This window comes from Recurvomyces mirabilis, assembly GCF_035927965.1.
Source record: "Recurvomyces mirabilis strain CCFEE 5264 chromosome Unknown scaffold_19, whole genome shotgun sequence".
NCBI lineage: Eukaryota > Fungi > Ascomycota > Dothideomycetes > Mycosphaerellales > Teratosphaeriaceae > Recurvomyces > Recurvomyces mirabilis.
The window spans coordinates 1-24,918 of record NW_027041953.1 but is presented as its reverse complement, the minus strand read 5'-3'; the positions used below and the strand labels follow the sequence as shown (position 1 = coordinate 24,918).

Here is a 24,918-nt window from a genome sequence, read left to right as displayed (position 1 = left end):
ACCCTCTCGTATACTCATGTATACAACCTCTCTAAGATAGCTCAATCAAGGCAGACACAAACGATGGACAAACTAGATAAGTTGACACCCGACGATAGCCGTATCCGCCATGGCTACGTCAACAGCAATGGGCATAAGTGGCGTACGCTCAAAGTCCCAACCGCCTTCATATGGCAACACCACTTACTGACAGCCTGCAGACTACCTCGACGTCGCAGCCTCTACCCCTGATGAACGAGGCCTTGTAGTCCTGATCCATGGCTTCCCAGACATCTCCCTAGCCTGGCGCTACCAGATCCCTATGCTCTCCGCCTTGGGTCTCCGCTGTATAGCACTCGACTGCATGGGCTACGGTCTTACCGGCACCTCCTCGAACTTGAGAGACTTCGGGTACAAGAACCACGCCGATGCCGTCGCAGCCATTGCAAAAGAGGCTGGAGCTTCCCGCATCATCCTCGGTGGTCACGATTGGGGCGGGCTGGTAGTCTATCGGATCGCGCAGTGGTATCCTGATCTTGTCAGTCATGTCTTTAGTGTGGCTACACCTTTCTCGGCTCCGATGGAGCAGTATGTTAGTACTGAACAGCTTGTCAATGGGCCCTTGCCACAGTTTGGGTATCAGTTGCAATTTGGTAGTGAGGATCACAGGGTGGAGAAGGTTCTTCAGGGGAAGTCACTCATTCGCAAGTTCTTGTCCGGCATGTACGGAGGGAAGTTGGCGAGTGGGAAGACAGTCATGGTGCCCGAGACGGGTGTGGATCTTGAGGCTATGGCGGATGAGAAGGACGAGGTGAAGATGACTGCGCTGTTGAACGACGAGGTGAGTGGTGCTTGACCATCTTGAGATACAAGCTGCTGATATGCAATCAAGGAGCTTGACTACTACGTCGATCAATTCGCGGTCAACGGCGTAGAAGGTCCCTGCAACTGGTACCGCCTTCGCAAAGTCAACTGGGAGGATGAGAAGGCCATGCCCGTTAGCCAACGAGCTGGTATACAGCAACCTGTCCTTTTTGTACAAGCTACTTATGACAGCGTACTGCGACCGGAAATGAGCAAGGGCATGGAGAAGGCTATACCAAATCTGACGAGAGGAGAAGTCCCGAGCAGTCATTGGGCACTTTGGCATAATGGGAACAAGACTAATGAGATAATCAAGGAGTGGTTCGAGGGAGTTGTGTTTGGTGGGAAAAGTAAGCTCTAATTGTGCTGAGTTCGCAAGGCTAGACAGTCTCTACCTTGGCTGCTTGGATCCACTTATCACAACCCTGTACACATTCTTGCCGTACGGCATACAGCTCGTCGATGAACGCTGGCACGAATGTACCTGGTCCTCTGACCTCGTCTCGTGCCGCTGCACGCTCAGCAGCTATCTCGTACATTAGTATACCGCTCAAAGCAGCAAGCAACTTGTCGTCTCGCTCAACAGCTAGCACGGATGCGATGGTTGTGCCCAATGTACACCCGCTGCCCGTGATATCACCAAGTAATGCATGGCCGTTCGAGACGACGAATGTACGTTCACCATCGCTGATGACATCCTTGGTGCCTGTCATGAGTATGATGTTCCTCTCGCGTGCCGCTGTGCCACGAACAAGCTTGATCCTGTCTTCGAGCTCAAGCTGAGATGCACCCGAGTCTACACCGTGCTGCTTGACTCCTTGTGCGCCGGAGACAGTCCTGATCTCGCCTTCGTTGCCTTTGATCACATCAAAGTACCCACCTGCCATCAACGCCTTCACACCCTCTCGCCTTTGAGCAGTTGCACCAGCACCGACTGGATCTAGTAGTACAGGACCACCCACTGCATTGTAGGCTACAAGCGCTTTGAGGTGGTTGCCACGGATCTCAGGGGTTGTGGTGCCCATGTTAATCACTAAACTTCCACCTAGAGCGGCGAGATCCCCGGCTTCGAGGCCGTTGTTGGACATTATTGGACTGCTGCCGATGGCCAGAGCGACATTGGCAGCGAAGTTCTGGACGACGAGGTTCGTCATGTTGTGGCAGAGTGGCTTACGTTCTGCCATGCGTTTGATGGTGTTTGGAGCGCGGGCAATGATGTCTGAGGGTGATAAGTTTGTTTTGGCGGTCGTGCCGGCGAAGGCTGGTGGTTCTTTGACGAGGCGGCGGAGATCCGAGCCTGCGCTCTTTGCGTCGTCTGCTGCTACGATTGCGGAGACTACGGCGATACCATCTAGCTTCTTGGCAGGCGAAGCAGATTGGTAGAGGATGCGTTGGGCGTTGCTGGCATTGATACCGCCGATAGCCACTGTCTTGACATTGCCCAGCCCTTCCTCAGACAGCTTGGCCAGGATGGTCTGAACACCACTGGTGCCAATGATACTCTTGGTATTCTCCTTTGTAGGGGTGGCATATACAGTACCGATGCCAAGGTAGTCTGCACCATCTCGGGCTGCCGTCAGTGCTTCTTCCAGGCTGTTGGCAGTCACACCTATGATAGCATCAGGTCCGAGAATGTGTCGAGCAGATTTGAGGTCCAGGTCATCCTGGCCAACATGGACGCCTTCCACGCCAGCAGCTAGAGCCACATCCACGCGGTCGTTGATCAAGAGCGGAACTCCCGCAGGCTTGGTCACGGCATGAAGGTCCTTTGCGATCCGCACGAGCTCGGCTGTCTCGGAGTTCTTGTCGCGTAGCTGGACGATGGTCACGCCGCCGCCAACAGCTGCTTTCACTACTTCTACCAGATCTTTTTCGCCAAGGATGGTGGGTGTTGAGTCCGTGACGAGGTATAGCGAGTAGTCTACGTTCTTGGGGGTCATCGTGTGCTTGGCAAGATGTGAGACAGTAGCGAATGTGTTCCGAGAGAAATATGACAATGTGCTTCGCCTACGTTACCTTTGATTCGACTGACATGCATCAGGATTTCTCGGTGATGTCAGTGCCACGCAGCACGGTGGACGCAAGATTTCTCAGTGGTATACGAGGTTGCTGTCGATCCTCCAGAGGTACTGTATGATAGGTTTCTTGGCGCGGCTTCTATCGATTTGTGCACAAGTTGATCATCGATGCTGTGAGCTCCTTCACGAAGCCCGAGTAGTAGTAGTGTGCTTGAGGTTTGTCAAAGGACAGAGGATTGCGCAGGAAAGATCTAGGGCTGTCCCGAACCTCGCCGATTGGAAGAAGACCGTCCACTCCCACTGCGAACGAGGCTGTGCGCCACCCGGATCAAGTCCCTCTACTTTCTCCTTTTACACATCTTCGCCCAGCTCAAGGGTTTACGGCCAAACCGCTAGATTTTGCTACGGCGGCGATAATCGTCCCTTCTGTAAAGACACCAAGAATGTATTCACGGCTCGTGAAGGTTTGGGGAGTCACATGGTCATCTGCAGAGGCATTGTTTCTCGGCTCATGCTATTGTGACTGATAGTGAGACCAGACGGTCATCGAAGCTGTTTTGCAAGTTACTGCTGATGCCGGACGTACACATGTTCGTCGCAAGTACTGGACTCGCTGCCTCTGAAAAGATCGACTAGATACACCATACCACGACCGGCGCGAAGCAGAGGTTCCGTAGACATATATACCACTAACGAGGGGTGACGGCTTACAGACGTGACAGTGCTACGATTTGGGAGGTGCAATGCAAAGCGCTGATCTGGACAAGCTGTTCTAGATACTATTTCTGCGTTTCCACGGGTAGTACTGCAGCTAATCGTACGCGTAAATCTTATGCGACACCAGCTCTCAACAAGCCGTGAATAAGACACAGCTCGCTTCGGTCGTTGACAGACCGACTAGATATCCGCCGAGCCCTGACTCCAGCGCAGTCTGCAGTCCCATCTTTGTGACATGCTCGCCCCCCCCAGTCTGCTCCCACTTCATCACCGCCCGAAGCGTGCTTCCGGCTTCGTAGCCATCCATCGTACTGTTCGCGCTTCGTCCACTACTGATGTTGACCATGACCTCCTTGGAGACTATGTCGTATGAGAAGTTCTCGATAGTGCCAGCATCGATAGTGACGTACAAACTTGTCGGAGCGACGAAAATTCGTTGTCGAACCGAGTCTCTTGGTTCCACGATTATAAGGGTACTGTTGTTGGTTGAAGAGACTTTACCCCCGAAACTGACATACCCGAAGATCGGATGGTTGACTAGGTAGGTGGCGGCGCCGAGGACGTGGCCGAGAAAGTTTGGGCCGTAGTCGCCGCTACATCGCTGTTAGCTTATGAGCACGTCTGAGCAGGGCAGACACACTCACCTATACGCATCCCAGTGCATCGTATCAGGATAACTATGGAACGCCATTGAACCGAACCCCTCGGCATCTATATTCGTCAGTGGGCCTGAATTACCTCCATAACCTACTCGTAACTGGTACAGCGCATCTAGGCCTTGCGGATCTGCAGAAGCTCGATAGTCAGCCAAAATTGGCAGAGCGTTCAGGCCGGATCCGTAGTGATGAATTTGCCGCTCTATGCGCGCCAATTGGATCGATCCAGCGTAGAGAAAATCCCAGTATCGACGTGCGTTGCCGTTCCAGCCCCAGTGTGGTACGGTCGGCATGTAGCCGCGGATGGCGTTCACGGTCTTCCGTGTTGTCGCGGTGTCGTTGAAGTAGGCGGACCAAAAGTACACACCCTCCTCTCCCGTACTGTCCCATGCCATTTCGGAACCGTAGGGATCTGCTTCCGAGGCCCAGATTTGTTGCCGTCCACGCATGGTCTGTTCCATCTCCGCTGCTTCCATGGTGTAGTTCTCTGCATATAAGTCAGAGAGCAGCTCACCCCAGACCCATTCGCCCATTAAGCCTACGTTGGCGTAGTCGGTCAAGGGTGTGCCGTCCGTGGCATTGGAGAGTGCGTAGTGGACTGTGTGATAGGCCTGTAGAAGATACCATATTGCATTTCGTTGGGTCAAGATACCGGGAACTGTACGACCGGCGCGGTAAAGAGACCAGTAAAGCGCACTGACGTGGACGTAGTCGTAGGTTCGCCAGGTCATGTACGCCTCACTTTTGTTCCACGTCTCGCCTGGTACGGCTGTCCAATTGAATTCGGGGCTGTAGATGTAATCGGGTACCAGGTCGGGTTGGTAGTAGAATATGCTGCGTCGTACCGCGTAGGTGTCGTTGCCTTCTGAGATCTGGAGCGTACGCCATACAACATCGCGGACCATTGTCTCTAGCTTAGCTACTTCTGATGCAGCTGGCGCTACCGCCTGTTTCATCCCGGCTGCTAGGAATGAGCCGGCGCCACCCTCATCGCTCACACCTGCTATCCAAGTACGGTTGTCTTGTAGCACGTAATCATTGGTGGAGCGGTCATAGGTGATCACGCTGTTGCCACGGCCGAAGGGATCGGAAGTGTTGGTGTACCATTGCTCATTAGTCAAGAAATCACCGAGCTCAGAAAGTACAGTTGGGCTGGAATGGGCGATCCAGTAGTGGACGGTCTGTATCCTATCATCTGCGTACGTGAGTGTTACTCGAGCGCGGCCAAATGCTGAGGTGGAAGCACTGATATCGTATCCCGTCCAGGATTCTCCATACGTGCCCCCTGAGGTGAGGGTCAGCGCTCCCGCTGGCTCAACTGTGATGTTGTTGATCGCATGCGATGAGTTGACAAATAGCCTGGCTGGCAAATCCTGAGGGATCACATAACCTGGAACACCCACAGTGACCGGCAACCCCGCAGTGGAAAGTACGGTATCGATGTCTTGCACTTGATCCGCGACCGAAAACCGAAGACCAAGAGTGATGTTTCCTCCAGATGCAAGGATAGTAGAGCTGGGTGGATTCCATGGCTCCGTCGTATTCCACTCGTTCTCGGCATATGCGAGGCTGTAGACTTGCCAAGCGTAGTTGCCTTCGTAGGTTTGGATCTGATATCCCAAAAATGTATCATCAGGCTCAGGCAGGAATCGCCACGCTTCGAACTTCGAGTCTTGATTCAGTGGTGTAATCACGAGATTGGGACCGGTACCACTGAGTGCCGTCACTTGAACGTAGCCTGCTCCTAGGCCGATGTAAGGGTCGATCAATGAGCATCTCTGCGTGACCTCGACGGCTGTACGATTGGAGAAGATGTTGTTGAATACGATGGGGATGCCCACGCTACCTAATTCGATACTTTCTGCCCCGGTGTTATCGATGGTGAAGGATAGTGTGAGATCACCATCCTGCTGCGACCACGATCTTGTGACCTTGATCCCCTTGGCTAATCCAGGCAGCTGATTGATGAGATCCGTGGTGAGTAGCCCGGTCGTTGAAGCTTGACCATCCGTTCCATTTTGTCGAATGGCAGCAGTGTCTGCATCCGTCCAGTCGCTTTCGCCAAGAGCACGATAACGCAAGGTCAGATCGCCAGTGTGGTACTGCCCAGCACCGTCCCGATAGTGGTAGAAGTCCGACGGGCTGTAATCGAATGAAAGATTGCTGGTCGGTCTCAACGACTCAAGGACTCCAGATCCCGCTGCGAGGACTCCCTTGAAATTGGCGACGCTGAAGTTCGTCTGCGCTCTAGTAGTCGACGCAAAGATCCCGACGGTTATCGCTAGCGAGCGAAGACTGCGGTACATTGTTCGATGGTCTATGTCCAGTGCGAAGGACGTGCAGAATGGAACGAAGGCAACGGTCGAGAAAACATGGCTCACCTTATGATCGAGCTAAGTCAACTTCCATATGCGCATCTTGCGCTGCGCGGAGAGAGATCTCCTCAATTCAAAAATCTATCATGATGATCACTCGCATTTCTCCACGAGTGAAAGGAGACGGGGAAGGAAGGATGAAATGAGCAGCACATCTGCTCCGGGGATGTAGAAGAAACTTTGCTAAACGTGCGGAAAGTTGTAGTCTACATCGCGTGCGGGGACTGAGGGGACGCTGTGTTTTCTGTTTTCTAACGTGGAAATTGCCCTAATGTCAAGACTGCGAAAACAACTACGTAGTCCTTGGGCTACCCAAAATCAATCTACGGATAAGAGGAAGATACTATGAGAAATTGACTATGTTACATTTCAGTGTTAGACTACAAGGAAATAGTTTAGGTAAAGGTGCCGTCTGCATTGCAAGTGACGCCCTCGCAGTCCTGCCAGTTCTCAATGAAGTCGCAAGTCCATGAGTCAGGTTTGGTCGAGTCGCCACCAGTGTAAGTGGTGCGGTATGGGTAGCGGCAGTGGCGGCGCTCGAATTCGATGCCCATGGAAGGGGTGTCATACCAGAACTTGGTGCCAAGAAGCGAGTCCGGTGCAGCACCGCTCTCAACCCAGTCCACGAGGTTGGTCACGATGTTGTCGGTGGCTGGCGCAGCTAGACCACTTTGACCAAACATCCACGCACCGGCACCAGAGATGCCGCCGACACCACAGTGGGCCATTCCGGAAATGCGGTAGAAACGCATGAAGTTATCAATCTCGGTATTCGAAAGACCCATGGTTGCTGCGACCTTCTGGTAGTAACGTTGCGAGTTTGTGCCCGAAGTCATAGGGTCCGCCATGCCGTGGTACATCATCAGCTTCTTGCCCGCGCCGGAAAAGCCAGACAAGTCGCCGTTGAAAGCGGACGGGTTTCCGTGCAAGTTATCGAGCTGATCTGCGCGGTTCCAGTCGGCGGGACCAATGTTGAGAATGTTGAAGCTGGAGTCATTGTACACGGCTCCGCGGAAGAAATCCTGAGCGATACCCTGGATAGAACCGGACAGGAGGCCCAGTCGGAAGGCGTCTACTTGAGCGCCGTAGAGGAGGGCCGGATAGATAAGGTTGTTGCCATTGTAAAGAGGCTTGAACACTTGTTCAACCGTGTCGATTTGGGTCGCCGTCAGACAACCAGAGGTGGTGGCGCCGCACACAGGGATGGCAGAGACATTAAACTGGCAAAGTGTAGGGTCCTCCAGGATGCCGTCAGCAACGCCATCAAGCGGCTCATCGCACTGCGCAAGGATGTAGGTCTGAACGGTGGTCCAGTCATTGATGGAGAGGAAGGTATCGTTACCCGTGGCACCAGTAATCTGGCGGAAATGAGCAGACCAGTCCTGAAGATGGTTGAAGTCGTTGGCGGATGAGCCGGAGATGATACCGTCAAAATCGTTGGGAAACTTCTGCGCAGACTGTAGACCTTGGGCGCCTCCCGCAGAGCAGCCAATGTAGTAAGAGTAATCAGCCGCCTTACTATAGAACTGGTTCACAAGTTGCTTGCCGATGTCGACCGACGCATGGCGCGCACGCCAAGCCCAGTCAACGACAGCCTCGTTGTTGTTCATTGTCCACGTGCCATCGAACGAAGAGCCGTTGTGGCCGGCATTGTCGCCTATGGCGGCGAAGCCCATACCGGAGACGTATTGCATATCGACGTAGTGGACGCACCCATTCAAGCCACCATTATCTGTGCTCATGGTTCGGCCGTTCCAAGAAGACGAGTTCGCGTTTGGTAGCCAGACCTCCATGTACGTGTTGGCAGTTCCGCTGGTTTTGATATTAAGTGTCACCTGGCAGACATCGATCTCAGGTGTGAAAGAAGCTGCACAACCCACGCTGGACTGGCCACTTGGAGTGTTGACAAGGGTACCGGCCTTCAATTGAGTGCAGGTCTCCGGAGTGACGTCCCAGTCGTTGAACTTCGTAAGGGTGGAGCAGAGAGAAGAGCAGTCGGTCAGGTTTGCAGCCGCAGTGGAAGACGCCTTCGCCGAACTTGAAATTGAAGAAGTAGCGTTGGCGGTAGCGGTGCTTGAAATCGAGGCCGAAACTGCGGTGCCTAATGAAGAGCTCTGAATAGAGGTCTTGGAGACGAAACCGGAAGATGCAGCAGAGCCAGTCGGGTAGCTGCGGGTAGTGCTGTTGGCGAAGCCATATGGAGCAGAGGAGCTGCTGCCTGCCTCACCGTTTACGGACGAGGCGGAACCGCTGCTAGACGACACAGCCATGCTAGTTGAGGCGGGCTGACTCGGAATGGTGCCACTGCCAGCATACGTCTCGGTGCAGGTGTCGACACCTGCGCTGGAAGCCGCGCCGGAATTGGCAGGAGCGGATTGCCCAGCAGTAACGATGATGGTCACAGTAGACGCGGCAGTCGACGTGGAAGCTGGAGGCAGAGGAGCATAGTAGTCTGGGGTCTTCGTGGATGCGACAGAGGCAGAACCCGCACCAGAAGCGACAGAAGAGGCACCACCGGGGCCGTTGATAGCGGCAGAGCCGTAGGAGGAAGCACCAGCATTAGAAGCAGCCGCGGAGCCGTAAGCGGATGACGCAGCAGGAGCGAGAGTGTTGGTAACGTAGATGGTGCTAACGACAGTCGAGTATTGGTTGGTGATTGTGGTCACTTGCGTGGAAACGGATGAGGGTGTGCCCTGCTGGTAGGTGGAGGGAGAAGCACCTCCTGCACTTCCAGCGCCAGAAGTAGCGGCAGAAGCTTGAGAAACATGGCTAGAACCCTGGCCGTTCGAAGGCTGAATGGAACCGTAGCCTGTCGCGGAGGCAGAGCCTTCCCAAGGGGAGGTCGCAGAACCGCTGTTCAGACCACCGTTTCCATTGATGTCGCAACTGCTGCCTGCATCGGCAAGTTTTTGACGCAGCTCCTGGATCTCCTTTTGCAACTGCGAGATAACCTGATGATTGCCAGAACTAGTGCTGTTGGTGCCGTTTGTAGAATTGTAGCCGAAAGAATGGGCGCCAGCAAGGCCAGAAAGGAAAAGAGCAGCGAGTGATGCGTCGACACGCATGGTCGCAGGCGAGAAAGGATCAAAAGGGAAAAATAAGAGAAACTGTGCGTAGACAGACGAGCAGCAGGGAAACAGAAGCGAGAGTGCAGAAGGGAACACGAATATACAACACCAATAATGATTCTACACACCTGAGATGCTTGGCAATGAAAGCGATGAGTTTACGGAGTGTCGCATTTGGCGTGTTGGCATCGCGAGGGAGACTCCACTCCGAGGAGGAAGCGCGCGGAACAGTCGTCCTAGAGTTGAGTACGAGTACGGGTTGGAAAAGCTAGACTGATTCGGTCCTTCAGGTCGGTGGAGCATTGCTGGGATGTTGGATGAATGACACGAAGGCGATCTAGTGTCGGAGGTGTCGGAGGCGTGGAATTGGATATTTTAAACTGATCTGCCCGCTGAGCCGCAACGGTTCCTGTGTTCCTGCGTCAGAACACGGCGCCTCCCCTGCTCGAGACGAAGCTTAACTTTGCCGAGTCCAATTTTTCCACGCGGTCAGCTGTCTCATTCGTCGCATCGCGCCCCAGTCCGTACCTCCTATGTGCTCATCCTATTCCAGGCCGCGTCTACGGCCGCATCCACCAGGCCCACGTTGAAAACCTTTGGCCAGCTTTTTCGCTTGGCTTTCATCACTCGGCAAGACAGTAATAATACGAGCTGGTTCGCAAGGTTCATTGACACAGGGCGCGCTCCACTGATTCTCGTAAGTATAGGAAACTGTCAATGGTAGACTGAGAGTAGCGCCTATGCTAGGAGAAAGAAGTCAGGGGGGGGGCAGATCAACTGCCAAGGTCGCCTCACAAGGCAGCCTCAATAATCACCATCATTTTGTTTTGTTTGTTCCTCGCCTTCCTCCAGCGAATTCCTCTTGCCTCTCTCCATACCTTTGGTTGTCAACCGCACGATGCATCTTCAGTCACTTCTTCTGACCCTCGCACCAGCGTTGGTGCTGGGTCAGGGTACTGCAGCGCCTAGCATTGGAGCTTTCGGGAACAGCAGCTATGCCTTGGAGCAGGAGCACTATATCGCGCAGCTACGTGAAGAAGTGCACTCCCTGAAGGACGAGCTCGAAAAGCCATGCGAGACTCCTACTGGTTCCAACGCCGTCACCCGTGCTTCAGGCTCAGCGCCGGCGACGTACACAGCAGCCTGGGATACTGCTTTCGATTCTGGGAGCATCTCCCGTGGGACGCCGACTGCCGTACGCTCATACCCGGCCGCCTCATCTGACGGTACCGCCAGCATTATTCTCTCCGGCCCAAGCGGCCAGTCTTCGCTTGCTCTCTCGTCGGTAGCTGCATCCGCTAGCACGCCTTACCCATCCGCTTCTGGCACGAACGGATCTGCAATTGCCACTGCTTCTGGACGTGTGTTGAGCAGCGGAGTCTCCACAACGAGTGCGACCTCAAGCACGGCCGCATCCTCCATGACGAGCTCGTCATCCTCGTCAAGCACCTCGGTCTCGTCTTCCTACGTGCCTTCGCTGTCAGACTTCACCGTCGCTCAGATCGAGTCGGGCGAGGCATGGAAGAACATCAGTGAGCTAGCGATGTCACGCATGCAAGCTCGCCAGACCAACGGCAGCTGTACGCCGGAGAACGCGCGCGTTCGTACCGAGTTCAGGAAGATGTCCAACGCTCAGCGAAAATCTTACACGGATGCGATTACTTGTCTGCACAACAACCCTCCTCGGTACGTGGAGGCTGCCAGTGACACTTATCCCGGTGTGTTGAACCGCTACGATGAGTACGTTGCCACCCACATCAATTTGACCTACAACATCCACGGAACTGCGGACTTCCTCGCATGGCACCGCAACATGATCCACCAGTACGAGACTGATCTCATCGAGGTCTGTGGCTACTCTGGCAACCTCCCCTACTGGGATTGGGCACAGGACGCCGCTGCCGTCGACCAGAGCGAGCTCTTCAATGGCGATGAGTTCTCTATGGGCAGCAATGGTGTCTACATCCCTGACCGCAACGGTACCTTCCTCGGTCTGATGGGCTTCACCTTCCCGCCTGGTACCGGCGGCGGCTGCGTGCACAGCGGTCCATTCAGCGAGAACTTCAATACCTCTCTTGGTCCCCTTGATTCACCCTACGGCAACAACGTTGCCAATCAGTACGACCTCAACTCCCGTTGCCTCGTCCGCGACTTGAACTCTTGGTTCTCTAGCCAGTTCAACACCTACACCAATGTCACCGACCTTGTGCTCGGCGAGACCCAGGTTGAGTACTTCCAGTCTCTCATGCAGGGCTTCTTGGGCGACAACAAGCTCGGCATACACGGCGGTGGGCACTGGCTCGGTGGTGGACCTTCGCAGCTCGAAGACTTCCACTCCAGCCCCAACGATCCCATCTTCTTCCTGCATCACGCTATGATCGACCGCATCTGGACGGTCTGGCAATACCTCGACATCGAGAACAGGCTGGACGAGATCTATGGCACGCACACCCTGCAGAATAGCCCAGCGAGCGCGGACATGACGCTGCAGGATAACGTGGTATTTGGCCTTGTAGGCGAGAACGAGGTGCTGAGCTCGCTTATGGATACGTATGGTGGGCGCTTCTGCTACCGTTACGAGTAGAACTGCGACGTATAAAGTACGAATTGAAGGCGTTCGGAAGGACGTGTATTATAGTAGAAGGTATAAATGTAAATGTCTGGGAGCCCGATGTTCGCCATTCAGCCGTCGTCTGGCCCCTGTCTGCCGTCTAGGCTCTTAAGCAATAGACAGGGCTACTTGTCTGCGAAGGGACCGTGTTATACGACTGGAACATTTGCGTGGGTGGAATCGCACCTCCGAGGCGTTGTGGAGTCGGCCGCAGTTGCCGGGCGCCTGGTGTCCAGCTTCCAGTTGAGGGGTGTACAATACCAAGAAGCAGCAGGCGCATGAAGTTTTATTTCATCCACACATTGCTCACCTGGTGAAATTGAAATCATGTTCTTCGCCTAGAATACCTTCCGAGAGTGCATACTCACGTATGCGCAATCTGTCAGCGTATTAGTGGACTTAGACAAGCACTGCGCAATCAAGTGATCAAACTTTCCATTGCAGAGTCTCGATGCAGATCTACGTCTTCTCTAGCAGTACAGCGGCTGCAAGCACTGATTTATAGATGCTGCTTCCCTGTACGCAGCGTTTATACACCTGTATGCTCTTGAAGTAACATGCGTCTAGGTGACGGTGTCAGCAGACGCTGGCCCAGCGTCTCGCTGCATTTTATAGTATTTCCAAAGGGTTCATGATCCCGGAGCCCCGAATGGGGTCAATGAGGTCAAGATCAAGAATATTTTCACGCAGGTCAATAATGGGGCCTCGCACAGCTTGCCAAAGTGCAGCAATCATTGAAAAGTGAAGCTCATCGCCTGACACATGAGCATTCGAGTTCGTTACATCGGTGTCGATCCAAGGGTACGCACACCGTTTCTTTGGGTTGCAGCAGCCTGCAAAGCAGCAACTCGACGCAGAAGCTAGAGTGATCTACATTGCAAAGATTACGTCCGTCATCCTTTGGCCCACAACAATTTTTCGAGCTCGAACAGCTTGCGCTCTTCACGCTCAGGAACGGCGAGCTAGTCGATTACGACAATGGACTTTCCGCATTGCTTAGCGAAGCAATCACTATCGTAGCAGCCACTACACGAGCTGCAGGCGGTGGACTGCTCGCTAAGTCTTTCCAGGGCAGTGCGAATACAGACGGCTATGAAAGGCTATTTTTCGCGCCCCCTTGTCTATAACCACCCACAGACTCGCGGTATCGTTGTATCATCTTCAGGTTGTGCACTTTATACTCGGCTGGTGATCCGATGAGGGACTGTGAGCTCGCTGCATATCATAGTGGCCATGCTTCTTCTGTTTCTTCCTCCTCTACCAGCGTTGTCGTTGCTGCCTCGTTGGATCTCGTGGAATGCTTTACGTTGAAGTAGCCTCGCTGGTAGATGCGGCTCCGCAAATGCATGCGTGTGATGAAGCGTGATGTTCGCGTTCCATTCCGCGACGGTACCGAGCGACTGGGGCTGATGGGAAAGGGTCCGCTCAGGTATCTACGGAAGAAGGCACGAAATGCGGGCAGTGATGCATAGACTGTTCCAAGCTGGAGTTCCAGCTGGGAAGCTACGGAGCTGTTGAAGAACATCCAGCTGATAGCTGAGTTTTGGCCGACTTCTGAGCCAAACGTCAGTAATTGACGGATGTAGGAGTAGCCGTGCAGCCTACCCCAAAGAAAGTACGTTCTCACGATACTCGCAGCTACCACAATCGCGGCTGATGAGAAGTGGAACCTTAGGGCTGCCTCCTGCCTGGCTGGAAGCTTGATGTGTCTGGTGATGACGCATGGTAGGACGATCGAGTACACATCGCTAATCATCGCAAGTATACCGGCCAGGATGCTAACGATGGTAGTGACAACACACTTGTAGGATTGAGTGAGGTTTGGGTCGAAAGACTTCCAGTACGCTTCTGTTGGGTTGCAGTTGAAAAGTAGGACGAGAACGAAGGCGATCGTGAATGCTGCTGTGAACATCATAGCGCCAATGACTGACAACCACCAACGCCGGCTGACAGGGTTATTCACAAGTCGGTGGTAGAACAGGAGTACTGAGATCTTGGTGCAAGCTCCCGTGACCAAGAAAGCGAGCTGAGCGATCCAGCTGAGTTCGACGATAGGCTCGAAGCCAGTCAGTGGTATGTCCCAGATGTGCCTTCCTATGTGGGCGGAGGTGGAGAAGAGTATGCTAATAATGGTGAACACGGTTGCAGCCAGCCATGCACCAAGCATGAGGACCTATGTAATCAGCCCTGACCAACCAAACGTAATCTGCATTTTCGAGCAACGCACATCATCCAGGCCGAATGTACCGGCCTGCTTTGTTACTCGCAACCACATACGCAAACCGACCATCAACGTCCTCACTCCATAAAGACTTCCGGCGTACGCAGGTAGCCATGTTCGCTCGACGGGGTCATCGTAATTGCTAAGGCGAAAGTAAGTTAAATGACCCGAGCATTGACAATGTATGCCACCACATGACCAGACAGCCCAGAGTTCAGATCCTTAAATGAACGACGGGAGACTTACTACCGAGAGAAGTCATCGTCCCATTCGCCTCTTGATAAGCAGTATGCAAGTCTATTTCCTTAGTCGAAACGTTGCATGTTGCCTACGAGTCGCTCCTAATCCCACCCAAGAAAAGCCCGAGCCACACGAAAAGCATCTAAACAGTTCGAGCACTTAGTCCAACACCCTTCGGCGGGCAGTCGATTGGATCATCAAAAGGGAGCGCAGAAAGGGCAAGCGTTTTTACACGGGTGAGGTGGGAAGACTTATGGGTGCCAGCGGAGAGCTTGAGCACGAAACTCCTAATCACTCGGCGTAAGGCCATGGTCATAAATAAAGGAGATTCGCTCTCATGCGACGATCGTATTGGCGACACTCACTGTGCTCGTCGTTTGGTGAGCGTAGCGAGCCGCGCTCACTTGCCTCACTCCGCACGTGACCTGGGGTGAGCACTAGAGGTTTCTGCTACCTGCACGTGACCCTGGTTTGAGCCTCTCCGCAGAGGGCCATGACATAAAGATTTAGGTAAAAGACTACGAGCTATCAAAAGAGACAGCTCGAGGGTAAGCCAGCGCCGTTCTCCAGCTACTGCAGGCAATTACTAGCCGAGGTAGCAGACCTCTTCCGGTTGGCGAACAGGCATTATGTCTGAATAAGTCACTAATTGTTAGTCAGCCGTTCTGCGTGGAGGTACGGGCTCAGATTCAGTCCGTTTTCTCTTCAGCTGCCGTTCTGTCCACTCTCTGCTCTAACCGTGTCCTCATAGAATCAAAGGGTAAACCGCAGGAAGACTTAGGCCCGCATGTGGTTGCGATATATGACGGCCTTGAGGTAATCCCCGACTTCAGACTGCGAGGCCCTCTAGCTCGCAATTCATCTCTCAATAGACCCGAGCACTACCTCCCGCCGCCAATCTCAAGGAGTGAGGAGAAGATCGTATCCGACAATTAACGCCCTTACGGTTGTCTTCAGGAGGCACAGGCACCAGAGGTTTTAGAGCCTGCGACACACGAAGTGAAAGTAGAAGAAGATGTGGTTGGCCAGGTGAACAAGAGAGCACGAAAATGCGGACTGAACAGAAGTCCTTTCATTTGGCTCGTCGTACCCACTGTGGCGATTATCATGATCGCTGCAATTCTGGGTGGGATGCTGGGCAGCGTTTTCCGCAGGAAAAATATGCAGCAGTAAGCCTTCCAAATCGTCTTTGAAGCCGTGATTTTGCAAGAAGGACTTACGGTCACATAGAGCAACGCTGCCCAATATTTCGACTTCTGGGCCAACCTTCCTACAGACTCAAGCAATGGATCAAACGGGCCTTGCGCTCCAAGTCCGGCGGGAGGCTCTACCTTATACTCCTACTATGTAGACATCGATGGCGCTGTTTTGGAGAACCAGTGGGAAAATGAGTTGTAGTTAACCTCGGGTCATAACATTTCCAACACACACGTGGTCACCAACGACGTGGTAAGTAATTCTCCCTTAATGGCAATATCGTATACGATGAACTCCACGACAGTAGTAAGTCGCAATTCTGGTTTGGGATAACCTTGCTTAACGGGTTTTCTAGCGTCAGCTCTTCTTCTTCGACGGCATTGGTTTGGTAACAACCGTAAATACTACTAGTGGCAGTACTTGGTCGGAACCATACTATGTGCTGCCGAACGCGACCTTCCTGCCCAATACATTGGCGCTTGCTGCGATCGCAGATACACAAGATATTGGGCTGAATGGTATTCGTCTGTAGTACGGTAAGAGAGGTATACATTTCGATGTTTTCGCCGCTGATCTCTCAGGCTCCACAAGCGGCGTTATTCAAGAATTGGGCGTTAACTTTCTGGAGCAAACGGGGCTACCATTCTGGCATACCATGACCTTATTCCCCCAAAGCGATCCAAGCACTAGCGTTGCTTGCGTGCTGGTAGATACTACGAATCATGTCTACATGCGGAACTTGTCAACAAGCGTACTGCAGCACTGGCAACGGGACTATGCGAATCCGGACATAGCTTCTTAGCAGTCGAGTATGCAATAGTCTACCTTGAAATGGGGCCGCCCTAACTCGTAACAGGAGCTACAACACTACCAAACGAAAGCATTGTCAAAGGAGCCGATATCGCAGCGACAACCGATAGTGTCAGCACGGACTATATTTTCTACCAGAACACTAACAACCAGACTGTACGTGCTTTATACTATAGTGAGAATATTATCGGCTTCGTATCAGACCTGGATTTGCTAAATGTAGCTTCTCTAGGCTACAAACTATCGGCAAAGTAGTCCTTAGGCTCAAGTCTAGGCGCTGTAGCGCTGACTCAGAATAGCACTAACCCGACCGAACTGCTGTACGCTCTTATAACTCGCAACGGGCAAGCAGAAGGTGGTACATCTTACACTAGTCCTTGATAGGTCTCTTTGATAGAGAACCGTATCTTGTTGTAACCCGACGGTGTTGGAGGTCTTTCGAATAGATTTTGGAGTTATAAAGTCCTGGATTATTGCAGCTCGATTTTTAGTAAGTAAGAATACCGCGGTACCGACTGTTTACAAATCCAACCCTTACGACTGATTGCCCTCTCTAGCCACGACACCAGCGCACCATATGTGTTACATACACGATGAGGAGGCTCCTCAATTGATACTTTGAAGAGGTAGAGATCGCCTGCAATTAACGCGGCTAGGATACCCTGTAGTCCTACGCTCTTAGAGCCATCCCAGGAGACTCTTTGCCTGATAGGGGAAGGACTTGGGGCTCGAAAGAAAGTATCTAGGTTAAGTGACCACGAAGCTTAGAGAGTCTAGTGAAACAATCTCAATTGAAGCTTCCTGTAGCTTGTAGTCTACCTTGTCTACTATGTAGTACGAAGACCGGCCAAATTCTCCTTGAGTTTAACATAAACTTGATATATCAAGGTCTCGGACCTTATATATCAGTTCCGCTTGCTTAACAAGGAAAATGAGAACCAGGAACAAGTCTGGGAAGGCTCGAAGGTGGTGATCCTGTGAGAAGATACTCCGCACGTGCTGTAAAGCTACTATCCCAGGCGCTCGCGAGGCCGAAGCTGCGAAGTCGACGGCAGCTTGACGTGCCGTTGCACACATACATCGACTGCTATACAGTCAAGTAACCGTATTCGACTAACATTACCTCGCTGAACAAGCGTGCGATTTGGGAACCGACTCTCACGTGTAAGCGCCAACAGTTTGCAACAGACGAATCCCGATTTATGGTTGTCGCGACGCCACATGAGCTTGCAATATTGGACAACTAGACGCGATGATGCACCTCCATGGAAGAATGCAAGTATCTATACGCCGATCGGTCGTTCATATCGAAGCGAGTAGAACACTACATTCCCTTATCAAATATAACCCGGCCACGAAGTCGAAGGTGTGTATTGAGCCCACACTCTTCGTCCATTGTCTTAATCACAAGCACCAATGAACACCACCAAGCCCTGGACCAGTAAGCCAAGTCCACCATAATCACATTCATCTTCCATCAAGATTGACAAACGCCCGCCCCCAACCTACGCAAGCAATTTCGTGACAGGAACAACCAGACCACCAGATTAGAACAAGGAGAAGGACCTCCTCTCCGAGCTACCTCATGCTCAAGACACCCCACTGCAGAACCTCACAACATGTTGTGCCGGTTATGTGCAGGTGTATAATCGCTGTTGGCAGTACTGCGAAGCACGCAACGAAGCCGACTTCCTGAGTTGCACTTGGGCGCATATCGATAGCAACGGGACGATGCAGGTTGCTATGTGTATTGATTACGTGGCCACTTCTGGTGCTACGAGGATGATGGATGAAGGAGAATGGTTGAGAACGGTGCTAATCGTGGTGATTTTGCGGAACATATTGCTGTGATGACGGTACCTCCTGCTTCCACGTACATCTACTGGGCTATTGGTAAAACACGCCTAACCGCGACCAAGTCCATGTTCCTCTGAGTATATGTCAACTGTGCAACTGACTCAATCCCTTGCATTGGATGAGCCATGGCCCAATCAAAGTGTCGGAACAGCTACGCACGGTCAGCAAGAACCCTATCACAGTCGTATAAGTGAGACTTACCTCGACAAAGGCCTTGTGGAGCTCCATCATGGCAATATGCTTGCCAAGACAGACGAACCTGCCAGCACCGAAGACAATGTCAACGACTCGCATGTATTTGATGTAGGTATCATGATCCGCTTCCATCCAGCGCTCTGGTCGATAAAAGTCAGCGTCTGAACCGAAGACATCTCTCTTTCGCATCATCCTTTCGTCGCACATGCCCAGATCGCATCCTCCTGGGTAATAGACACCCTTGATTGTCTCGCCACCGGGCGGTGCTCGCTTCGTCTTAAGTCCGAAGACAGGTGGGTACATTCTAATACCTTCCCAGATACAGGCAGTCAGGTAAGGCAACTTCTTCGCCTCGGGATACTTCACAATAGGTGTCGATATGGCACCAGCTTCAACAGCATCGTCTATCTCTGTGCGTAAAGCAATATATGCGCTTGGTGTCCCGACCAGTGTGTAGAGTATCGACCGAAGGATTGTGGTCGTCGAATCCGCCCCAGCGATGATTTGCAGATATGCCTCAGCTTCCATCTGCACTTGACTTAGGCCCTTTGCCTTGAAGTAATTAAGCATATCCTTACGCTTATCGTGGGGGTTTTCAAAGCGTTCAGCAACAGCTTTACGAGCGAAAGCCAGCACGGGACCAGTGCCCTTCTTGTCCGTATCCTTAGGCGCTCCCAAAGCTTGCATGCCTGGAGATGCTAGAATACGATAGATCAAGCGGTGGTTGGCCATTAACTCTATCACACTCATGAAACCTGCGCTCGCTTCGTCGTACTTCCACAAGTCCTCGTTGGCTTCCATGAACCCGAATTTGCGGCCGAAAGCAACTGTGCTGAGAACATCGAGGGTGAAGAATCTAGCCGTCATGGCGAAGTCCATGCTTTTGCCGTGGTACCTATCGACGAGGTCGATGAGCTCTTTCACTCGCTCCTCGATATCGTTTTCGAGCCCTGGTGCATCGCGCCCATTGTACTGTCAGTTGTCAGCTACTGGATAATTAGACTTGTCGTGACGGACCTACACCACCAGCTTCCATCGACTTGAGCTTTGCGTGCACCTTCTCATCCCTCGTTGAGAAAACGGTGTCCAATCTGGGATCCATCTTCATCGCCTCATACCAGTAAGATCGGCACCACTTAGAACCTGGGGCATTGATATGTCTTATAACATCCGGATCATCAGTGACCAGGAGATTCGGTCCAATGCGAGCTGGTGATCCTGTGGGAGCTCTGTTAGTCAACTTATTTATTACTGGAAGATGAGTATAACATGCCATATTTCCTGAGCGCAGATTTTTCAGCTTCGTAAACGTTCTTTCTCCAGCTCTGCCAGAGGAGCCAGGAGCCAGAAAAACTAGCGAGCAGTGGTCCCTTGAACTGATGAAGTCTACGGATGTTTGCGGTAGTGCTGAAAATAAAATAGAGTAATAGTAGACCAAGACATGCAGGGAACAGGTCTGGTGACCTGAGGATGGCATCGAAGTGTGGAAGAACCATGGTGGCTTTAGTGCTGTGAAATTCCGTGAAGATTGTATGATGGCTCGGAGGTTTGAACTGTGGTCTTCCTTCTATACGTGGGAGTGAAAGTTAGGGAGGTAGCTAGCTACATATCGAATCATGGTGACATAGCCTGTACTCGCATCCGTGTCACGATATCATACTCCGAATAAGCCCTCTAGACAGTGTATGACGTGTAATGTGTTGGTCCCCTACCTCTTCATTCGATAGCAATGCTTTCCGCTTGGTTGCAGATGCAGACGGCCAGGATGGTGCGTTATGGTGCTGAGTGCATTGAAACATTCGCATGCAATTCCGCAACATGTCGCAGGTATTGGCTACCTGGACCATGCATCCAGTACTATCCGACTGTTTACTCCTCTTCGATTGGAGTTCTGGCCAAGCACTCGGCGCACGTTTCTTCCGGTCCATTGAGCTCGATGTTGGGAGCGGGATTTGATAAGGTCGATGTCACCCGAAGATCGACCTAAATACGGTCGTTCCTCCGTCGGTCAGAAGATCGAGCTAGTCTGTATTCGATTCTGGATGGATGCGTGCCCTCAGCGGACTATTTTCGCGGGATTCATGCGCTAAATGGTTACCGATGCGGTTGATAAAGGCAATCTTAGGTAGGGCGGACTGTTTGGGCGCTCTAGCACGCTTGACGCATGCTCTTGCCATAGCGCGGCGAAGCATCCTCACCTTTTCGCGGTTCCTCTTCAACTACATATCTCATGCTAAGTAAGCAACTTGCTGCGCATGTCAGATTCGAAACGTAAATCGCGAGATGGTCAGAAGCCAAATTTTTGAGTAACTATGCAGTCTTTGAAAATTCGTCCTTCCGGTGACTTAGGTATCGATGGTCGATGGCTGGGGAAGATGCTGCTATTGTTGTCTATAAATCTTGCGGCAAGATGCAGGGTAGGCGGCACGACTATCGTGTTTGGTTCGTGGTCTGCTGGTAGCTGACTGTCTTCTAGAAAGCTTTACCGTGTCTGGTTGAGGAGCATGTACGATGTGCTTTTAAGAACAAAGCCGATACTTCAAGGAATGTCCTGAGACTGGTCAAGATCCGTGTCTTCCAGTCAAAGCCACTGCTTTTCCCCTGCTTGCCACTCGTCGGAGGAATCTTCATAAATGGGTTGTGAAGCACACATCCTCAATATAGCTCGCAAGAACTGATATATTCCTTGGATTAGGGGTACATGATGCATGGTGGATTGAATGTGTAACGAGAGGCCATCCTACGACAAGATTCGTGTTATCTCGATGCAGCACCTTGCAGAAGACGTGCTAACCCTCGCTACACATCACCAAGCCATTGTAATAGGACTGGTATGTATGCTAGTGTAGGTTTCCGCAACGATGCGCTGCACGACTTGGCAACACGAAAGAAAGGATTCAGATCTCACTCTCACTGCTCCCACAGCATGACGGCCGCTGCTCTTCAGCCTTCGCCGAAGAGGAGCACATGGCATCTGTGTTACTTAGACTGGCAGACTGCGTTATTCGAAAGATGCCCAGAATCGGTTCGAGCTGCTCCGCACACACTTTGTAACGCGCTGTATCATCGGTGAGCCGCGCCTCGATCAGCTTAGTGTCTTCGTGGATGAAGTAGATCTTGCGACACTGAAATGTGAATCTGGTCTTGTGGACCTTCTTCCTTGCCAGATGGGAACGTTTGGCTTAGAGGAGGATGATGCCTGGGAAAGCCGTTGGGCGTTTAGACGTCCTGTGCAGCAGGGTGATTTTTGCACCTCGTCCCTGTCATCAATCGAACGAACTTTATGCGCAGCTACCGAAACCCGAAGAATCCGCCTTCTTTGCTCTTGCTCTAAGCTATCCTTCTAGCAGGTAGTAGAGTATGCAGTAATCTACGACTTATAGATGCTAACGGTAGTACTATACCCGCAGCTATAATATTTTATAAACGTATAAAAGTACTTTTCGATTCGAACTACGAAGACGACCTTATTATAATTATATAGGTATTAATTCTAAGGGGCTAGTATTAGGAAGAACCTAAGGGTAAAAGTCTATATTATACTAATCTTATTATTCCTATAAGGTCTAACTTTATAGTAGATGTTACTAAAAATATCTTTTACTAGTCTTAAGTTATAGTTATCGTTATATAACCCTTTAGTATATATAGAAAGTAATCGATATAACTACTAATATATAGATATAGCTAATATTTAGTAAGTAGTATAGGCCCCTCTATAGGGCGGTTTAGGGCGGTTTAGGTTAAAAAACCGGCTTTTAAATTTAGGGCGGTTTTCCTTAGGGCCTTAGAACCTAAATTCTTAGTATAGGGCGGTATAAGCTAAACTAAGTATTCGGGTTAAGTAGCGCTTCGAAACGCTAGTCTCCGTACTATCGAAAGCGTTATATCCTACTTATATTACTAGTAAAGATATTAAGCTTTGTAATACGCGGCGACTACCTACTAACTACCTACCGACTATACGAAATTGCGATACCTCCTATAATACCGTCGGACTCTAGTACGCTATTATTATTACCGCCTCCGACTAGATAGTTTAGTAAAGAGTACTAAGTAAAGACTCCGATCCGCCGTATTAGAGGATATTTAAAAGAGAGGGTATTATCTTTACCTACGAGAGGGGATTCTCGGTCTTCTAGTTAGAGAGGCTATACGGACGTAGAGGAGACCCCGACGCGACGTATATAGTACTACGACGATGTATCCGATAAAGACTAGAGCTCTTCCGTAAGCGCCTTAGCCTCTTATCCTATATCGCCTTTAACCTAAGGACCTAACCAATATGAGGCCTAGGAGGCAACTGAACATTAATAGGATCCTCCCTAAATCCGGTAAGGCGCGAAGCTGCACGGTCCAGATTTTAGTAGGATCCTATTTAGTAGGATCCGCACTTCCAGAACTGCCTGCAGGCGCCGTTCTATACGCTAAAACAGGATGCATCTTACTCGCAGTACTCGATTATCTGTCCGGTATTATTTCTAGTACGTCTAGACAGTATTTCGTAGTACTAGGGTTAGGGTATAGGTGTACGCTAGTAGTCGTCGGACGCGCGAGGGCGTGCGGACATGCGCCCGTACGTATAGGAGCGCGGGGTAAAGTATGGCCGCCTCCGCGAAGTTCGGCTGCTCCCGAAGACTACTGCGGTAGTAGTCTTCAACTCTGCTTACCTTAACCCTTTAACTCTACTTACCTTAGCCCTCCCTACCCTCTATAAGCTATATACGGCATATATAGCGTTAGGGTGTATACGCTATAACTCCCTCCGACGCATTCGTGCCTAATACCCTAGCTCTAGCCTCTATATTATATAACTTTAGCGTGCCCTCGAAGCTGCGATATACTATCTACCTTCCGTATTCCGTAATATAGGTAGTAATAATAGAGTCTAGTAATGCTTATACTGCTCGATAACCTCCTCTACTCCCTTCTCCCTTCTCTCTACCCCCTACGCTATCTGCTATCGTATTATTAGCTACTCTACGGTAGAATTAGATTACGATATTAACCTACGATATTAACTATAGGGTAGGCTCTCTACCGCTAGACCTCGTACGACGTCTATTTACTTAGCGCTACGCCTATTCACTTAGCGCGATACCTATTTACTTAGCGCGATACCTATTCACTTAGCGCTACGTCTATTTACTTAGCGCTACGCCTATTCACTTAGCGCCACGCCTATTCACCTAGTGCTACGCCTATTTACTTAGCGCCACGCCTATTTACTCAAAATATTTACTTCTTATACGGCCAAACACGGCTACTAGCGGTGTTATACGCTAGATACGGCTACTAGCGGTGTTATACGTAGCTATGCCTTCGCTACAAGTACCGACCTTTAACTCGCTCGAGAACGTACTTCCGAACGCCTACAGCTAGCAAGGACACACTACAAGTACTAGCAAACAAACAGCACTAGCACTATACCCTCCTTAAACGCTATACCCTCTTCGAACACTACACCCTCCTCGAATACTACTACTACACCCCCTCGAATACCGCACCCTCCCCGAAAACTACACCCTCGAATACTATACCCTATTAAACACTATACCCTCCTCGAACACTACACCCTCTAATACTATACCCTCCTCGAACACTATACCCTTCTCGACTACTACACCCTTCTCGAACACTATACCCTCCTCAAATATTATACCCTTCTCGACTACTACACCCTTCTCGAATACTACACCCTCCTCGAACACTACACCTACTACGAACACCCTACCCTTAGTATATAGAATACTACACCTACAGTACCGAGTACGATAGTACCTTCCCGCCTCGAGCAGGCGATGCCGCTTACCACCCAGACGCTAGCCGCGCTAGCAAACTAGCTCCTTATAGCGTATAAGGCGTTAGGAAGGCTTAGCGCAGTAGGCTAGCAGGTTGTAGGTAAGTACTTAAGGGCTGCCGACCTTACGTATATCGGCCTTATCGAAGTATATAGGAGCAGGCTCGGCGAGGAGGATAGGGGCGAGGTTTAGCGGCACTTAATAAGTTAGCTTAAGGAGAAGGCTAAGGATATGAACGAGGCGGCCTTCGCGGTAAGTAAGTAGGTTGAGGTCGACTATGCGTAGAAAGTAACTAGCGACGAGGACTTA

At 51.4% G+C, this 24,918-nt stretch overlaps 6 protein-coding genes across 6 annotated transcripts; 2 read left to right on the top strand and 4 right to left on the bottom strand.

The window, feature by feature from the left end:
• Positions 1–63: 63 nt before the first annotated feature.
• Positions 64–1,204, top strand: LTS14_007032 (uncharacterized protein; the record flags this gene model as incomplete). Its single annotated transcript, XM_064839725.1, has 3 exons — positions 64–142; positions 201–820; positions 872–1,204. 3 exons carry the CDS (start codon positions 64–66, stop codon positions 1,202–1,204), a joined length of 1,032 nt encoding a protein of 343 aa, XP_064692484.1.
• Positions 1,205–1,223: 19 nt separating this feature from the next.
• Positions 1,224–2,783, bottom strand: THI6 (thiamine biosynthetic bifunctional enzyme; the record flags this gene model as incomplete). The annotated part of the gene is made up of 1 exon (XM_064839724.1): positions 1,224–2,783. One exon carries the CDS (start codon positions 2,781–2,783, stop codon positions 1,224–1,226), a length of 1,560 nt encoding a protein of 519 aa, XP_064692483.1.
• Positions 2,784–3,708: 925 nt separating this feature from the next.
• On the bottom strand, positions 3,709–6,540 carry LTS14_007030 (uncharacterized protein; the record flags this gene model as incomplete). Its single annotated transcript, XM_064839723.1, has 2 exons — positions 3,709–4,171; positions 4,223–6,540. 2 exons carry the CDS (start codon positions 6,538–6,540, stop codon positions 3,709–3,711), a joined length of 2,781 nt encoding a protein of 926 aa, XP_064692482.1.
• Positions 6,541–7,004: 464 nt separating this feature from the next.
• LTS14_007029 (uncharacterized protein) lies at positions 7,005–9,674 on the bottom strand (the record flags this gene model as incomplete). The annotated part of the gene is made up of 2 exons (XM_064839722.1): positions 7,005–8,862; positions 8,926–9,674. The coding sequence occupies 2 exons, from the start codon at positions 9,672–9,674 to the stop codon at positions 7,005–7,007; spliced, it is 2,607 nt and encodes an 868-aa protein (XP_064692481.1).
• Positions 9,675–10,575: 901 nt separating this feature from the next.
• On the top strand, positions 10,576–12,261 carry LTS14_007028 (uncharacterized protein; the record flags this gene model as incomplete). Its single annotated transcript, XM_064839721.1, has 1 exon — positions 10,576–12,261. The coding sequence occupies one exon, from the start codon at positions 10,576–10,578 to the stop codon at positions 12,259–12,261; it is 1,686 nt and encodes a 561-aa protein (XP_064692480.1).
• Positions 12,262–18,635: 6,374 nt separating this feature from the next.
• LTS14_007027 (uncharacterized protein) lies at positions 18,636–19,910 on the bottom strand (the record flags this gene model as incomplete). Its single annotated transcript, XM_064839720.1, has 3 exons — positions 18,636–18,764; positions 18,815–19,780; positions 19,830–19,910. The coding sequence occupies 3 exons, from the start codon at positions 19,908–19,910 to the stop codon at positions 18,636–18,638; spliced, it is 1,176 nt and encodes a 391-aa protein (XP_064692479.1).
• Between the last annotated feature and the right edge of the window lie 5,008 nt (positions 19,911–24,918).